Genomic DNA, 17,579 nt, shown 5'->3' with positions numbered 1-17,579 from the left:
TCCTTTTCTCTCCAAAGACCCCGATTTGATGCTGTTTGGGGTTGAACCCCCCGGGGTTGAGAGCGGAGCGGAGAAGCCCTTCTGTTATACAGTGTTTATTGAGCAAATTCAGTCTTATATATGATATACAGATTCCAAAGGAAAAAATAAAAATTAACGAAAAAAGAAAAAAATAGAAAAAAAAAAAAAGAAAAAAAGAAAAAAAAAGAGGATTCCACATAGGTATGAAATCAGTGCATTTAGCAGTAATACCATGGAGATAACAGCTCGATTAACAGCTCATTGGTCTTCGTTAAGTGAGGGGAACGGGGAGTGGGCCTGTGCTAATCATTCCACAAACAGAACAGAATTGAGTTGCATCACGTACATAACAGACACACGTTCTAAGAATTAAAATATTAAGCCACATTTACTGGAAAAATCCACAGTATATAACACAAAGAACTCTTATCGAGGAGGAAGTGCTCATCTGCTTAAGAGCCACGTGAAGTTGCATAGGTGCCTATCTGCAGAAACGTCATTTTGAAACGAACCCATCGATTGAGCAATAAAGTGTCGCCTTAAGAGCTGGATTAAGTGCCGAATGCCTTCTCGATTTCCCCTCCCTTCCTCCCCCCCCAGCCCTGGGCAGTGCTGCCATCCCACCCCATCCCATTTCCTGGGCGCTGAGCACTGCGGGTTGCTCGGCTCCAGCTCAGCCCCACGGCTGTTCTCCAATATGCCGGTTCTCCTCGTGGTTCGAGGGGCAGCTTCACCCCCTGTGCCGGGAGGGAACGGCGAAGCGATCAGCGCTGCCCGCTTTGGAGCTCCGCTCAGCCGCAGCTTCACATCAATTCCCATCTCAGATCAGATCAACCTTTGCATCGGCCGCTGGAAAAGCCTCCAGCAGCTGGTCGGGGTGTTGGGGGCCATCCCCGGGGTGGGGAGGTGTGGGTGAGGTCTGACCGTGGCTTGGTCAAGCAGACGAGCGGGCGCAGGGCGGTTCCTCCCCAACAGCGGTCGCGCAGAACACACGGGGTGAGGGGGGGGGTTGGGGTGGGAGTTCTGTACATGTAAACAGTACACTTTCACTGAGTCCAAAATCAGGAGCAAAAATACAAAGGTTCACATTGGTCTTAGGTAGATACAGGCGGAAACGAAAAGAAAAGAAATAAAAGAAACCAACCGAAACAAACCCGAGCCGGACCAGCTCCGAAACAACCGAACGAATGTTCCTAAAGCACCACTAAATCATATAAAAATCAGACCATGGACGGATCGGAGTCGGGGTTCCGGTGAAGCATTACGCTACCTTGTAAAAAGTCTTACAAAAAAATTACAAAGCAAAAGTATACGAAACCCTCTGAGTTCAAAGCAGCATTTGTCGTGGACTGGTAGTAGTGATTCCGACCGCGGGTCGGGAGGTCTGAGTGCCACCACCCCGCAGTGCTGCCATGGAGAGACCCTGCATGGGAACGGCCCCTCCAGGTGGCAGGGAGTGACCCCAAAAGGGAGAAACGACAGAGATCTGTTTACTCAGTCAGCAATGAGTTTGTGTTAAAGGAACTGAGCGCACGGCCCAGCGCCAGCAATGGGGCTGTGGGACCTGCACGGAGCTGTGGGACCTGCACGGAGCTCGCGCCAAAGGGACTGAATTCTGCGGCTCGTGGGAAAAAAAAGAAGTAACAAAGTGAGTTAAAAACCCAAAGAAAACCACCGTAAATCCCTGACAGAAATCTGTAGTCAATCCCATTTGTTTCATTGCTTGTCACAGACGTGGCTGGCAGCAGGGCTGTGCCGGGCAGCCCTGAGTTATGGGCTGAGTTAGGGCAAGGTTGGGTTGCTCAGTGTCCTTCCTATGCAACCGTGGGGCCTCCGCTGCGTTCTGCAGCAGCTTAGAAAAGAGCTACGAAACTCCAAATCCACGCTAAGACAAAGTCAAGGGCGGCCTGATGGACACAGCTCCGACTCTGCGCCAATTGAACCCATAGCGATGGATGTGGGGGTGTTGCTGAGCCCCTGGGCAGCCTCCTGCGGCAGAGCAGGGGCAGCAACGTGGGAGCATGTGCGAAAGAGAGTATTATGGGACAGCGATTGTCTCTGCCTCTCCTCCTTTAACCATCAGACCTTCACCAATGGCCGCGGGTTCCATTTTTCGTGAAAGGTTTTGTTACTTCGTGGTATTCACACAAAAATAAATATTTACAGAAATTCCGAGGATGGAGGATGTGAAGGGAGGGGGGAGCGCAGGGGGAGCGTGAACCGGGGTTGGGGATGGGGCCAATCTGCCCCAGAGCTGCCCCAACAGCACAGAGCTGCGTGGGTTCCATCCGCCCCAAAGGGACCGAGTCCCCTTTGTGTGAGTGTTACCAAAGTGTCGGTGATGGGAACGGAGCAGTCAACGTGAGGGTTCATCCCTTCTGTGCTGGGCCAGGTGAGCCTGTCCTCACACCGGTGGCTTTTCCTGCACTGAAACTAAGGGCTGGGGGTTGTTTTTTCTTCCAGTGTTTGGGCGTTCGGTTGGTTCAGAAGGCTGCACTGTGCTGCCCGGCTCTGCTGCTGGTGAGAAACCAGCCTATGCCACAACCCGTGGTGCTGGGGGCTCCTGTAGCATGAGAATGGGCAGCAGCCTTCGGCCTCAGGCTCAGAGCAGCCAGAAAAGGGCAAAATGAAAACAGCCGGCTCCAAAGAGAGCGCCTACCTCAGCTTAATGCCCGCGGGACGTGGTGGGTCTGTACTATCAGATAGGTCTGCTGTGACGATTCCTGCCCTCCGGGAGGGCCACGCCAGCACTGGGGAGGAGCGGCACCGAGCGCGTCCCTGGTTTAGCAGCACTGGTTGTAGGTATTGCACTGAGCAAACGAAGTGCATCGTTGGGGAGGGGGCAGAGAGGCGACCGGACTGCGTCAATTCCACACTATGGGAATTGTGGGCTTGTTCCAGGACTGCGGGCAGGGAGGGGGGAAATGGGATGGGCTGGGCTGGGGGCTGCTGCTGAATGCACAGCGCACATGATGGAAAGGCGCTGTGCTGCTGCCCCAGGGCTGTTGTCACTGAGCTGTGGGGCAGCACCGGGCAGTTCCTGGGCACCATCCGCATCCACTGTGCTGACAGTCACAGAGCCGGGGGGGCGGGGAGGGTCCTGGAAAAAGCCCACAATGGAGTGTGAGGTAGAATGCGGATGGTGAACGCAAGACAGTGTTTCTCGGGTGTTTCCTTCCTTCTTATCTGCCGTGACTTAGCAAGTGCGAGACGTCCTTCTAGCACGAGGTCTGCTGGGCATCCGAGTCTCTGCAGGACGTGCAGCCCCACTGCTGCTGCGTGGGGCCGGGTGGTGGCAAACACGTGCCCTGTGGGATGAGGGCTGCCCAGAGAAACAGGCGGAGCTGCCTGGGAATTAGTAGTGTCGTGATATGGAATGTGTTATCTCACAGGAACAAATTCCTTCTGATCAGACAGACACAAAACCGGCAATCTGTACAAACTCAAAAGAATCCATTTTCAGAAAAATAAATTACTAAGGGGAGAAGAGGGTCCATTTCTCAATAAATACGTGATTCGGCTCACCTAAGACTTGGAAATTATCTGGGGACGGGATTCTAACATTTGGGTCCATCAAGGTCATTCTAAATACATCTGCAGCCCCAAACCTCCCCAGGCTCCCTTCTGCCCTCGAGGTCCTGCATCCTCCCAAGCCGCACGTTTGGCTTCTGGTACGGGTCAGGAACGTGGCCTCGTGCCTGAAGTCCCAGGTGCTCGGAGTGTAAAAGAAAACAGCTCTGTTGGGTTCCACCTTCTACAACTACGCGGAGCCGCCGCTTCACGGGAGGACGGTGGCGGTCCTGAGCGGGACACCGCTGGGAGCCAATTGCTAGCAGGTGTAAATTGTCTTCCTGACAGAGGAGCGCCGCAGCCACGAGGAGTCAGTTCTGCTGTAAAATGAGGTTTTCCAGTTCATCTGCAGAGCGGAGCAGAAATGCCGCGGACTCCCGGTAGCCGGCGATGAGCTGCCGCACGGCGCTGATCTCCGTGGGGCTGAGCTGGGCAGCCTGCATCCCCCTGCTGGTGCTGTTGGACTGGGCCGTGCTGGAGGCCCCCCCCTTCATGCTGAGGTCAGTCGGACCTGCGAGGGAAAGGAGAGTCCATGAGTGAGAGGCAGTCCTGCAAAGCTTCGGGTCTGCCCCATGGGTGGGAGCTGCTGCTGCGCTCAGACCTACCCGGGGCTGGGTGAGTGACTGGGAGAAGGAAAGAAAATTGGGAAGCAGAGGTTTAAAGATCCGTTAGAAAGAAGCCAATAGGCTGACGTCTGCTGCAAACAGGGCCTGTTTGCTCACACCAGGGCTCTCCCTGCAGCTGTTTGCTGTCTCGTGTCATGGGAACTGCACTCGGTGCCCATGTCTGGTAAGAGAAGGGCGGCGGGGCCAAGGCTGGGCTGAGGGGGACCAGGATCTGCAGCCACAAGGATTAGGTCTCAGCAGCTGGAGGCCAGGGTGGGATCTTTATTCAGGGTTAAGAAGCATTAGGAAGGGATGATAAGAGTTAATCCCAGACAGGCATCTCTCAGGACTCCGGAAATCACATCCCTTCAAATCCGTGCTCCATCAGGGAGGGCAGGGGCAGGAAGCTGGGGTGGGTAAAAGCAGCGGGCCGGGAAGGAGTGGCCACTGGGGCAGAGCCAAGGGGCTGCTTTGCCCCATCCTGTTCACCTCCAGCAGCAGCCAGCACTACACTGCCTCCCTGTGTGCCCTGCTCCAGCTCACGCTGCTCCATGCTGCTCACTTGTTTGAGGCCTCATGTGCCCCCTACAGCTCCCTTGCCTTGTGGCATCCATCCTGTTTGCCACATAGACATGCTCCTGAGCTGCAGCCAGAGCTGTGCCCCTAGACTGCACCATCCCCATCCCTGTCCCTGTCTCTGAAAGCAGGCAATGAAGGCCGGGGAAGGGACGGCTCATACCAGCAATGAGATCAGAGCAGCGATAGGCACCACTCTGTTAATCATTAATGAATGGCTGGTACAGATTCCCTTTTTTTCTGAGTGACACTCCTTCCCTCCACCATTTCCACTTACACTGTCCTTCCAAGTTCAGTTCAACAATTAACTGCTTGCTAACGAAGCAAGCTGGATGGCGGGGCAGAGAGCTCTGCTGCTGGCACAGGGGCATTTCGGAGAGGCTCTATAGGAGTGGGGCTCCCTTGGGTCCAGCCCCTGCCTCACCCTATTGCCAGGGCCGGGTACTGCCAGGGCTGCTCACCATTACTGTGGTTCCCTGTCTGGAGTGGCGCGGGCGGCTGCAGGCTGCCTCCCAGGGACCCATAGCCACGGTAGCTGTAGTTGAGGCTTCCATTGATGTAGACGGGGTCTTGAGAGTAGGATGAAGCTGGCAGTGAATAGGAGGAGTGGGTGATGGCTGTGGAGTCTCTGGAGTGCTGCTTGTCCAGGGCGATCGGTTCGTCCTACAAAAGAAGCACAGAGGTTGGCTGCAGAAAGGCTGATGGCCTCCAGCAGCAAGAGACCACCTCCCCACTGCTCACAGTGCTGCCCCACACACTCCAGCCTCAGGCACGGTACCTGTGAGGTCTGGTAGATCTCCAGCCGCATCCTCTTGGCTGCTTTCCGCGTCTCGCTCTCGCAGGCAGCAGCCAGGATGTTCTCAGCCATGGCTGAGGTGAGGTGCGGCGGCGTGGGCCTGGTCTGCAAGGACACAAGGGAGAGCAGTGCTCAGGGCCCACTGCTATGGCACGGCATAACAGGGCACGGCGCAACAGGGCACGGCACAGCCACGCTCACAGCACAGCACAGCCACTCACCATCTCCATGCCATTCTTCTTCATGCGGCGGCAGGACTTGAGGTACGTGCGGATGCGTTTGCGAGCTCGCTCCTGGAACTCGGGGAACTGCCGGCTGCAGGACTCGATGATGGCCTGGATCTTCTCTTTGGGCTGCTTGGAGATGGGAACCATCCGATCTAGGTTCTCGTCCACAAAAAGGCGCACAAACATCTGCAGAGAAGACAAGAGGTGGGAACACCGAACCCACAGGAGGGGAAACTTGCTGCCCCGCGGCACCGTCCTTACGTTGAAGGCCTTTAGCCGCTCCGGGTCCATCCCTTCTGAGTCATTTATCTTATCGTTGTCCTCGTGGTCATCATGGTCATCATCATCCTCATCAGCCGTGGGGGCTCTGCCAACTGTCAGGTCCTCAGGGCAGCCACTGACCTCGGTCTTGATGGAGTCATAGCTGCCAGAGCTGTACGGTGGGGACTGGAGGGGGACGACAGGGTTTTAGCAGGCAGCCCCAATCTTCCCCCAGCCGTAGCTCACCCCTTTCCCTTTGGTTTGCTGCCACCATCCCTGTTCCTGATGTCCCGTCCTCCCGCCACAGCCCAGGCAGAGGGATTCATGGCCGTGCCAGCCCCAGCATTGTGCACATCCCAGTGCCTTCACTCCCCATGTGCTGTTCCCCCAGCCCCCTACCTCTGCTGTGGTCTTCACCGCGTACTTCACCCTGCTGCGCAGCCCGTCGGTGCTGCAGCTGTCCGACTGGTAGGAAGGGGTGACGTGGGCAGGCGTGAGCTTGTCACAGAGGTTGATGGGCTGGTCGTCGGTGGAGGCAGTGAAGTCCATGGGGGCTGCGGTGCCATTCCCATTCATTTCGGGGAAGGCGCTGTCGCCCTGCGTGCTGCTGGAGGTGGAGGGGTTCAGGGTGGAGGAGCCATTCCCGCTGCAGCTCTCTGACGAGGAGTCATCTGCAAGGAGAGACGTGTGGTCACCTCCAAGGTCACCCTTCACCGACCTCGTGGAGAGAAGCCCGTGGCCCAGGTACAAAGGCTGCAGAATCCAGCTTGGGACCCTCACAGGCAGCAGCCCAAGTTTCAGGCACTGCTGCTGTGACTGCTGGGCCGTGGCTCCACCAATCTACTGCCAAGCTTTCAGCCGGACACCGCTGTGTCCTGCACACATCCACAGCGTGTCCATCCATCCACCCATCCCTCTGGCCCTCCATCCCCTCTGCAGATGACGATCCCGCTGCCCACGCCTCTGCCTGGGGCCTGCAGCACCTTGGCTTGAATAAGAACTTTGGAATTTGGTCCTTTTAGGTTTCTGTTTACATTGCAGGGAGGAGAGAGGGGCATTTCCTCTCCCTGCCTGAATCCCTTGTCTCCAATGGCTTTAACGAGGGCAGCACCTGGCACAGACAGAGGCTGGCCAGAACTGAGGTGACAAAGTACAGCTCACAGAGGCTCGAGGAGGGCTGGAGTGGAGCAGTGGGGCTGGGGAGCTGCCTGGGAGCTCTGGTGACGGCCTGCAGAGCCCTCAGCTGCTCTGGGAAGGGGACAGGGACTTTCACAGACATCTGACCTGCCCCAACTCACTGCAGCCCCACTGACCTTGTCCGCCCTGATCTCCTTTCCTGCCTACTTCCACATGTCCCTGAGCTATCCATATGGCAGAAGTGCCAACCACGCTGCCCATCACAGTGCAGACGGACACTGGGTCCCTTCAGGGCACGTTTGTCCTCTCCTCCTCCACTCTCTCCCTGCCCTCCCAAATGCCCTCTTCCCACTACTGCTGCTCTGAATGCAAAACTCTCCTTGCAGCCACAGCCTCCCTGCACTGCTCACTGCCCAAGCAGACATATCACCACCACACCCCGGCAGTGCAGCACACCATTCCCTTTCCCAGCACACAGCACTGCTTTCTCTTTCTCCTTTCCATTCACACACCGAGGCCCCTGACTGTCCCCAGGCTCCTGTTTGTGCTGCTCTGCCTGACTGCAGCAGAGCCCATCCCCATCCCTATCTACATCCCCCTCCTCATCCCCATCTCCGTCCCCATCCCCATCTCCATTTCCATTCCCATCCCATACCACCAACTGCCTCTCACACACCCATGAGCCCAGCCCCAGCACTACATCTTCAGCCCCCGCTCAGCCCCCTCCTCTGCCCTCCCCCTCACTGCAGTAAATCCTTTATTTCATTAGGTGCCTCCGCGAGAGGGAAAGGGCGAAGCACGTGGGGAGCCGCTTCCTGTGCAAGTGTGTGCTGCGAACAAAGAAGCTGCAGCCGGTGACAAGCAGATGGCGGTCCCCGGTCCCCAGCCCCTGGTCTGTGATCCCCAGCCCCTGGTCCCCAGATGGGCTCGGGCTGTGGGGTGGCACCAGCACTGTGCCACCAGCGCCCGGCACACGGGCGCCAGGTCCAAAGGTGCACACAGGCACGGGGTGCGGGACGGTGCCCAGCTGCTGCCACCCTCCTCCTCCTCCTCCTCCTCCTCCTTCCTCTGCCAGCATCTGCAAGGAACTTTAATGAGATCTGTAGCAAACTTTCCTGTGACCCCAGTGGAGGCTGCAGCAGTGCAGGACTTTGTAAACCTTAAAATAAACAGATTGAGGACGCTCAGGCATTTGAGCAGCCCGCGGGGGCCGTGCCTGTCCTGAACCACCCTAGCACAGGAATGGGCGCTCCTTGTTCTGAGTCGGCTCCATTCCCCACGAGCCCCAGAACTGGAACACCCCCACAGAGCCTGCAGAGCCTCCTCCCGTCCTCCCCCCTTCGCTGACCCACTTACTGCTCTGGGTGCAGGCAGGAGCCCCGGCTGCCAGCTGAGGCCAGTGCTGGCTCTGCACCTGGGCACTCTCCATGCCTCTGTCCCCATGCTGGTCTCTGCCCCACGTACAGCTGCGTGCAGGGGCAGGGGGCACAGAGGATGTCTGAGGGCTTGGCCCAGCAGCCCAGCCCTCCCCGCTCAGCTCCCCAGCCTCTGTCCCATGCATGCCCTGCGCTGGCATGTGGGCTTGCAGCCAAATCCACCAGTAAGGCTGGGGCTGGGCTCTGGGTGCAGGCTCCACGCTGGTTCGGGGCAGGTGGGGTGGTACTACACCCAGTGAGGGCTGAGCCTTGTCCCTCCCCCAGCTCTGCTCTTAGAGGGAGTCTCTGGCCTCATCCAGAGATGCCTCTGGGAGGATTAGGGAGCATTATTCCTCCGCATGGAGGCATGAGCTGCATGCCATGCCCCGCCACCAGCCCAGGCACGGCCACAGCAACAGCTCATGGCCAATCAGTGCCGCCCTGCAGCTATCAGAGCGACCTCCCGGCAGTCCTCAGGGGGCAGACAGTCCCAGCACTGTGCCTGGCACTCAGCAGGGCCCCCCGCCACAAGAATCCCACTGTGCCAACACACTGAGAGGCGACACCAGGGAGAGGACTTTGCAGAGCTCTGAGCATCCCCAGCCTGAACTGAGCATCCCTGCTCTGTCCTTGGCATCCTCAAATTGCCCAGGCAGCCCTACATTGTCCGGGTATCCCTTACTGCACCAAGCATCCCCACATTGCCCCAAGCACCCCTTACTGCCCCAAGCACCCCTTACCGCCCTGGGCACCCTGCCCTGCCCACCCCTGCATGGCCCCCAGCTCTGCCGCAGCTCCTGTGGCTCCTATGTACCAACTGCAAGAACACTCCAGTTGAAAACAAGGCTGAATGTAAGTAAAGCCACCTCTCCTGATCATTTTCTTATTTCTACACTTGTACGGGTTATGCTTTCCCAGAAGATCTGCATATAGAGTGGTGGATTAATCTGTCTTGTGGGCAGAGGAACGGCCGCAAATCCAGATTGCTGAGGACCCTGGATCAGAGCAGGAATGGCTTCAGCCAGCTTAAGAACGGGGATGCCTTTGGGAGGCAATGCAGGGCAGCTCCGTGGGATCGGGACCGCATTTGGGTTCCTTCTCAGCTGCCACAGCCTGGCCCCAACCTGTCCCCACACCCTGCAACACCACGGCACCCCCAGTCACATCATGCAGAACTCCTGACACCTGGGAGGTCTTCTGCAACCCCCCAGCGAGCACCCAAAGCACACAAATAAATAGCAGGGCTCCACGAGCAGCGGTAGAGCAAAGCCAGGCTGTGCAGCCATGAATATATTCATTATCAACCAGCACGAGCCTCGTGAGCTCCCTGCTCACCGCTGGAGTTTGGCTGAGCGAGGAGCCCCTCTAATGAGGATAATTGGAAGCCCCCCTGCTCCACCCCCACGCCCTAATTGAAGCAGATGGATCTGTAAAAACAATGTCACTTGGAGCTGTTTTGATCTTACGGTCGGGAAGCAAAATATTTCATTGCCCTCCTGAAGGTATTGGAGCTGGGCTGGAGGCTGAGGGCAGCCCAGGGGTGTGTGGCACGGGGTGATGCGATGGCACCATAAGAGCTGGGGATGGGGATGCAGCCTGGAGTCTATTGTGGCCTCCATCCCTCCCCGGCTGCGCCAATCCCAGGGAAGCGAGAAGCAAAATGGCTTCTTGGGTAGCGGTGATGGGGGAGGAGGGATCAGTCACTTATTAAATGAATTAATCAGGGCTCAGCGTTTTCATTTTGAAGAGGCTGCTGGATTATCCTTGATTTCTGTGACACTGGATTTGCAGAGATCAGGAGGGGAAGGGGAGATTTCCAACACCTGCTCCCCGGGAGATTTTACGGCAGGGAAGTGGTTGGGTTTAACATCTATGTCAGCGAAGGCCACCACGCTGCTGTCCAAAGGCAGAATTAAAGATGAATGGGGCAAATTGTTCCTCCTCCTGTCACATCTCCAGAGCCAGGACAAAACCTCTTTTGACTCGGAAAACAATGAGCTTATGTAAGAGCCAGCAGCCCACGGAAACCTCGCCGCAGCCCCGCACTGCCACGGCCGGGCAGAGGCTGCCGAGCCCTGGGCCAGGATGGGGACGGGTACAGAGACAGGGATGGACATGGGGACAGCTGGTGCTCACCACCCATGGATGGAACAGAGCACCAGAACCCAGCTGAACCTGCACTCCCAGCTGTGCCCACAGTGCCCACGTGGCCGTGCCCGTGGCCGGTCAGGCTGGAGTGCCCAGCGCTGTGTTGTGGGCTGCAGCTCTGCATCCAGCCTGCGAGTGAGTGTCAGAAGTGTTCAAAGCATCCCGCAGACATCTGAGTGTAACAACAGCCAGGAAGATGAAAAGTGCCATAAATTATTCACTCACAAAAGAGACGAGAAGGGGGAAGGAGGGGAGGAGGAGAGCCTGCGAGGAAGGGACACTTAATACAAATTAGAGAGACCAGGTGGGAACGGCTCCTGGTGGGGGCACAAGAGAGCGGCACGCAGAGCCCCGGGGTTGGGGTGCAGAGGGACGCCTGCTCCCTGCAGGTCCTGCCTGGCCCATTTCCTCCATCACACACAAAAAGGGGAAAAAGAAGCACTGGCCGGGGATGAGGAGCAGCAGGCCTGGCCCGCCTCCACTGGCGATGTATTTCCTGCCTTCCTTCGTTAACGCAAACCTCATTATGTCCCAGGCCAAGCCTCCATCCTCCTCCCACCCTCCCAGGTCCCAGCCTCTGGACGCAGCCCCCAGAGAGCCATCACCTGGTACAGCCGGGTACAATGCGCTGCGGGGACAAGGCAGTGCTGTATGCCCAGCCCCCCCGGCCCAGCTGTACCCCCTGGTGCCATCTCCTGACACCACAGTGAGCGGTGGCCCCCGGCACGTGGCCGCACAGCATGGGGCACAGCCATGGGCATCCTCCCTGGCACAGCTGCAGGCGTTTGGCTCGGCCTCGTCCTGCCCACAGCACCAATATGTTGGGCTGGTGGGAAGGGATCGAGAGCCCTTCTCTGCCAAGAGAGCCAGCAGAAGCCATGTGATGGTGACCTGAAAGCATGCCATGTGCACACCCCTGTGGCTCCTCCAGGCCCTCAGGAGATGTCCTGGCCAACGGACACCCTGCCGAGCGTGCCTTCACCATTAAGTAGGTTAAGAAAGTCCTTTCTCCAAGGTCTGGATTAGCAGCTGCAGCTCCAGGCAGACCGGGATCAGCGGGGACACGGCATGGAGGACAGGCGCAGGAATCTTGCTAGGAGCGACCTGACCCTGAGCCATGGGAAGGCAGCCCCAAGCCCAGCTGCTGCAGCTCCATGCAAAGCCATCTTGGGACTGGTAGTGCCCTATGGCACATTGGGGGGGGGGAAACGGGGTCAGTTTGATGCCATGGTTTTTGGGGTGTTTTTGCTTTGTATGTGTGCCACGTCCCACGGACGCATCCCCCCAGGATGTCCTCCTGCACAATGGCCCAGCTTCAGCAGCAGAAAGTTTGTGTTGATTCTGCTGCTGCTCTGGGTATCCACCGGCTTCCTGCGGGGCACAAACGCTGTGAGTAACATCCTATAGGGAAGGGATGTTGCAGGGAGCTTCACATTTTCCGTGCTGGGGCCCGCAGGATGAGTAACAAAGGAAAATGGAAGAAGCAAGTGTGCGCCTGTGTCAGCACTGCTGCCTGGGGATGGGTTCTTTGTCCCTGCGTCTTTCCACGTGTCCCTGCATCCCTGCATTCCTGCTGTGCATCCTTGCATCCTGCTGCGTCCCAGTGTCCCTCCATGCATCTGTGTGTCCTTGTGTCCTGCAAAGCATCTCTGCACTCCACAATGCACCCATGCATCTTGCAATGTGTCCCCACACCCCTGCAGCCTGCAGTGCCATCAACCTATCATAAGCCCCATCCCTGCTGCTGACATCCTCCCAGCAGTGCCTCCTTCTGTCCCTCACCTCCTGTAGCCAACAGTTCTCATTTGTTCCCTGTGCTGTTTCACATTCCAGAGGCTGATGCTGTTTGCAGCACGGTTACATGGGGCCAAGGTTTCTGGGCACAGAGACAAAATGAGGTGCTGGCTTCCATCTGAGCTGCTTTTCAGCTCACTGAAGATGCAGCAGATACCTGTGCTTCAAAGCATGGGCAACAGCTTCCTACTCTCCCACCTTTCTGTTCCATGCTGCTGTGCTCATGTGTTGTATGAGAGCACTCACCCCTTGCAGCCCCATGGAAGACATGCAGTTGTGCTTCAGCACTTCAAACAGGACTTCTTTTAACCACGCGTGTCAGATGATACTGCTGTCCAAACAGGCACCTCTTCATTACAAGGCTGCCTCTAAGGAAGCCTGTCACAGAAAATATGCTCCAGGCATCCTCCCCATTAAACAACAGTGGATGGGAACAGCTCAGAGAAGGATTTGCAGAGGATGGAGGCCAAAACACTGAGTGGAGCCCTCGTGCCACCCTGCTTGTGCCCTCTGTGCTTCAGTCCATAAGTTTCAGTTCCTGCCATTTGTCTTTTTAGGAGCCTTCCCTGGGATAGCCTCTGTGAGTTGGCACAAAGAAGGCAAAACACGTTTGCTAAACCCCCACAGCACAGTGAGTTAAATGCAGGGACCACCAGAGGCCCCTCACCCCAGCAATGCCCTGAGCTCACAGCTCCGGTGCTGGGTACAGGGCTGGGCTCCTGGTCCTACAGCCCCTGAAACAGAGCAGTCTGATGGAAACCCCAGTTCTGGGCTTCTCCTGGGGGAGTCCTGTTACTAACATCCAGCTCAGCTTGCTCTCTCTTTGATTCCTCCCGTTCTGCTCTGCCAGTTGCAACCTCCTTCCACTTCACACGCACTCCTCGCCAAAAGGAGGGAGCTGTTTGTTACTCAACGGTGAACCTCACAAAAGAAACTGAAGGAGCCAAGGAAGGTCCCAAAGAGGACACCTGCCTCCAAACAAAAATCACAGGGCACAAAAAATTGGACACATTTCCTAAGAGGGCAGAGAGATGGAGAGAGGACTTAGTTTGGGTGAAAGCATCTTGATTTGCTTAAATACACGAGTCCCTTATTAAATTTCTGTCTTGTAGAATAATAGCATTGAGTAAAAGGATCCAATCCATGTCATTCTGGATTGTAAACAAGACTTGGGAATTCAGCAGTGATAAGCCACAAGCCTGAAATGTCCTGGCAGGAGAACAGCAAAGTCTGGGGATACAGAGAGACCTGGCAATGCCACAGTTGGCTCCAGGATAATGAATGGAGCATCCCTGTCCCATGGCTGCACAAAGTTGCCCCTGGGAGATGCTGGGTTGAAGAAGCCCCTCCTTCCTAGGGATCTCCTGTCCCCCTCACAGCTCTGCTCCTCACTCCCTGCCTGCTCTCCCAGCAGCATCTGGGCTGTGGATGGGCACAAGCCAAGGAGCAGCCCAAGCACTGAATCCTTGCAAGCATCACAAAGATGAACTTCGACCTGAGCCCGTACTTCTGCCACTTATTTACTCGAGCAGTTTTTTAAACTAGCTTCACAGAAGAAACACAGCACGTCACCTTAACAAAGGCTCCCTCCCCCCAGCCCACATATGGGTTCCAACCACCTGCCCAAAGCAACGAGACACCCCGTGTCCATTCCATGATCCCAGTGCGTTTTTCTCACGTGCTGCCTCAGGTGCAGCTTTTTGGGTATGGATCCTATTGCAAGAGGCTGCTCTCCTTCCTGTGGCAAGGGCCCATAGGGCTCTCCAGGCTGCTCCTGGGGACCCCAACCCATTGCCTTCTCAGGACCTGGGGGGCTGTGACCGTGTCCTCCATGAGGACCCTCAGCCCAGAGCTGAGCAGGGCCTTGCTGCCAGCAGCCTGTAGGCTGACCAGGAAGGGCTTTGAAGCCCATGTTGATATGAAATCCATCCTACAGGTGGGACACCCGATCAGAAGGGACTGGTTAATGTTTAATGAGCCACAAAAACACCCCGAGCACAAGGCGCCGCGCTCTTCCCGTGGCTGCGGGCACTCACCGTCCTCCTGGCCGTGCAGGTTCTGCGGGCTGCGCATGCTCTCGTCCTGGCTGGGGCTCAGGCTGGAGTTCAGGTGCTGGTCAGCTGAGATCCATGTGGAGTCATTCATATCAAAGTCCTCGCTGCTCACTGACGTCTCATCCTGAAGGTGAGCAGGAAAGGGTTAAGGCACAGAGCTCTTTTCCTCCCTCCATCCCCTTGCTCTGGCATCTCCCCACCGCAGCCTTCCCCAGGACATGCAGCTCCCGCAGCCCAGGAGCCCGTGAGCAGCCCGGGTTAGGTGGTTCCCAGGAGAACGCCCCAGCACCGCTTCCTGCCTGAAGACGTGCCTGAGCAATGGCACTGTCTCTAATTGAGGACAATTAGAAAGAGCTCGCATCCTGTAGGAGCGGATGGCTGAGCCCTGGAGTTTACCCTTTAATCTCCATCCACACTAGCGTGTTTCTGGCAAGCGAGTGGCACGTGGGAGTGGAGATAGGGCGCAGCTCTGCACAAACAGCCCCACAAACAGTTTAGACCCTTCTGAGACCAAACCGCCCCCTGCATCACAGGAACACCGACAGAGCAGCATTGGTGGGGAGCAAACGGGGATGATGAGATCAGATCGCAGACTCCAACTGCCCGGTGCTGCAGGAGGGCTCCATAGAAGGAGCTGGGGTCAGCTCTGGGGCCTGGGGCTGCCCACGCCGTGCTGCCATAGGGGCTGCCAGTGTGGCGGCCACACTCATCCTATGCCACGGGGGAGCTTGGGCAGCCCCAGGGCCCCGCAGCATAGATCGCATTCCTCTCTCCCACTCCTGCAGCTGGAAGGACATTTTCTCTCTGCCTCTCTCTCCCTTCCCACTAACCTTTAGAGCACTTTGAGACACAGCCCTTGGATCGCTTCCAGAGCCGGAAAGGTCAGCAGCAGGATTTCAAAACCACCACCGGCGAGGCTGGGATCCTGAATGAGAGGAGGGGCCCGGTGCTCCCCTCGCCCTCCCAGCGCCTGCTCCGCAGGAAGCAGATGCTGCCCCAAATTAACACAGTCCCGTCGGCGGTCCCTTTATCTGCCTTCCTCTCCCTGGCCGCTCCCCCAGAATAACGGATAGAGGCCGCATCCAGAACTGCAGGGTGGCGGGGGACACCAAAAAATGCCCTCCAGAAGGGCCTTCAGCTGCGCTTTCCTTTGATGGAAGCATTTCAAAGCCTTGTAAATGCTCAGCTCCTTTTCTTTCCTTCCCTTCGTCCTGAGATTACATACACCGCCCGCTCCCTTTCCGTGTGAGGAGCAATTGGCAAGAGCCCCTCCAACGTATGGCTGTGCCTCGTAAAAGCTGCCCTGTCTGGCTGCCTCTGGCTGACAGCTTTTATTGTGAACAAATGAACGTCTTTCAGGACAGGTTGTGGCTTTTCCTCCTCTCCCCTGTCCCCATGGACACATCTGCAGGTCCAGGGCAGGCACTCCCCACCTCCCAGAAGCTTCCTGGAATTTATGGCTCAGGCACCCATGGCCGAGCTCAAGCAGGGCGGGTGGCACTGGGGAGCTGGGAGCAGTGGGGGGCTCTGGGGACACACCGCTGCCAGCACACCCAGCTGCTACACCATCCAAGAGCAGCACTGCCTCCCCACAAATCCCATTGTGCAGGTACAGGAGAGTTCAGCACAGGTCTCCCCACCGCACACTATATATAGTCTCCATTGCACACAGTCACAGGGAGCCAGCCATCCTAATATCTGGCCTCCTTCATGAGGCTTACCCAAGATTACTGTCAGAGCTTAAGAGACAAATGCAAATGCCAAGGTCCTGGCTGCCCACAGCCTTCACCTGGCAGGTGGGAGCCCCAGGAGGCTTTCCAAAGGGTTTGGCTCAGGCATAACTCCTGCAGAAGGCACAGCCTCAGCACCCAGACCCTGACCCAGAGGCACTCATGCAGGCTGGAAAATCAGAGGCACGAAAGATGCCTCGCACGCACATGCTATGGAAATGGCTTTACAAAAGTGTACCAGTCTCTTGAGCTGCAATGTTGGCCTATTATTAGAAATACTCAAACCAGAAACTGTAAATGTGACTCGGGTCAAACACGGGTGTTACATGTTCCCAAGTCCACGCTCCAGCCCTCAGCAGGAAACAGGCTGTCAGCGTGGGGCCAGGCCATGCTGTCCCTGTGTCCCCAGTGCCATGTTTTGCTGTCCAGCCAAGCCAACCCCCACCCAAACAGCCAACAGGACAAACAGCGCGTGGGTCTAGCAGCAGAGCCCACCCCTGTGCAAGCACACTGCAGGGGATGGCAACACACAGCTAACACCGCAGGGGATGCAGTGGGGGACTCGGCCACCAGAGCAGTCTCTGTTTGGCACCAAGCCGTGGGAGCTCCTTGTCCCTCTGTGCCCCTTCCCTGACAACCAAGAGAAGCACTGCTGTGAATCCTGGCACTCCACTGAGCCCCAGCAGCCCCACTGGCCTGTACCCATCCCAGCCACCAGCACACTGCTTCCCTGGGACAGCCAAGGGGGGACACACAGCAGAGCTCTGTGACACCTGGCACTGCCCCCTCTGCCAGCAGGACCCTAGGCATGCACAGCCCTGGCCCAAAGCCACCAATACAGCAGCGGGACCGAGCACTTGGTCAGATGGGCAGCCCCCAATTGTCCCCACATGCCACCAACGGGGCTCAACACCGGCCCTCAGCAACCAGGAGAACAAGGAAGAATTTCCGAACAACGGCCACGACTCAGAGCAATACGGTAAATCTAATCTACCCTTCCACCCTCTTTTGGCTTGCAAGTCAGGCAGCTCATTCTTTTTCCTCTCTGGGTTCTCAAGAGAATTCTCTCTGCTAATTTCTTCTTTCCTGTAAACAAACTTCAAATGAAACTTTCATTAGAAAACAGAGCACAATCCATTACCAGTGCCTATCTCAGGACCGGCCCCAGCCCCACGCCACGCGTGGCACAGAGGGAGGTGGCAGTGCTCGCCCTGTGCCTCCATCCTGGGGCCCTACAGTCACTGC

General features: G+C 57.0%; 1 protein-coding gene across 5 annotated transcripts in view; it reads right to left on the bottom strand.

The window, feature by feature from the left end:
- Positions 1-79: 79 nt before the first annotated feature.
- The window catches only part of NOL4L (nucleolar protein 4 like), a 49,773-nt gene continuing 32,273 nt past the window's right edge, over positions 80-17,579 (bottom strand). For all 5 annotated transcript variants that reach the window (XM_072350097.1, XM_072350099.1, XM_072350100.1 and 2 more), the window contains 7 exons: positions 14,587-14,728; positions 6,456-6,727; positions 6,057-6,242; positions 5,790-5,981; positions 5,551-5,673; positions 5,234-5,435; positions 80-4,102 (listed from right to left, as the gene is read on the bottom strand). In XM_072350097.1, coding sequence (XP_072206198.1) covers positions 3,903-4,102; positions 5,234-5,435; positions 5,551-5,673; positions 5,790-5,981; positions 6,057-6,242; positions 6,456-6,727; positions 14,587-14,728 — 1,317 coding nt within the window. In that variant the 3' untranslated portion in view covers positions 80-3,902. The remainder of the gene's footprint in view (positions 4,103-5,233; positions 5,436-5,550; positions 5,674-5,789; positions 5,982-6,056; positions 6,243-6,455; positions 6,728-14,586; positions 14,729-17,579) is intronic.

This window comes from Excalfactoria chinensis, chromosome 15 (assembly GCF_039878825.1).
Source record: "Excalfactoria chinensis isolate bCotChi1 chromosome 15, bCotChi1.hap2, whole genome shotgun sequence".
Classification (NCBI taxonomy): Eukaryota; Metazoa; Chordata; class Aves; order Galliformes; family Phasianidae; genus Excalfactoria; species Excalfactoria chinensis.
This window is presented reverse-complemented; position numbering and strand designations above follow the sequence as displayed.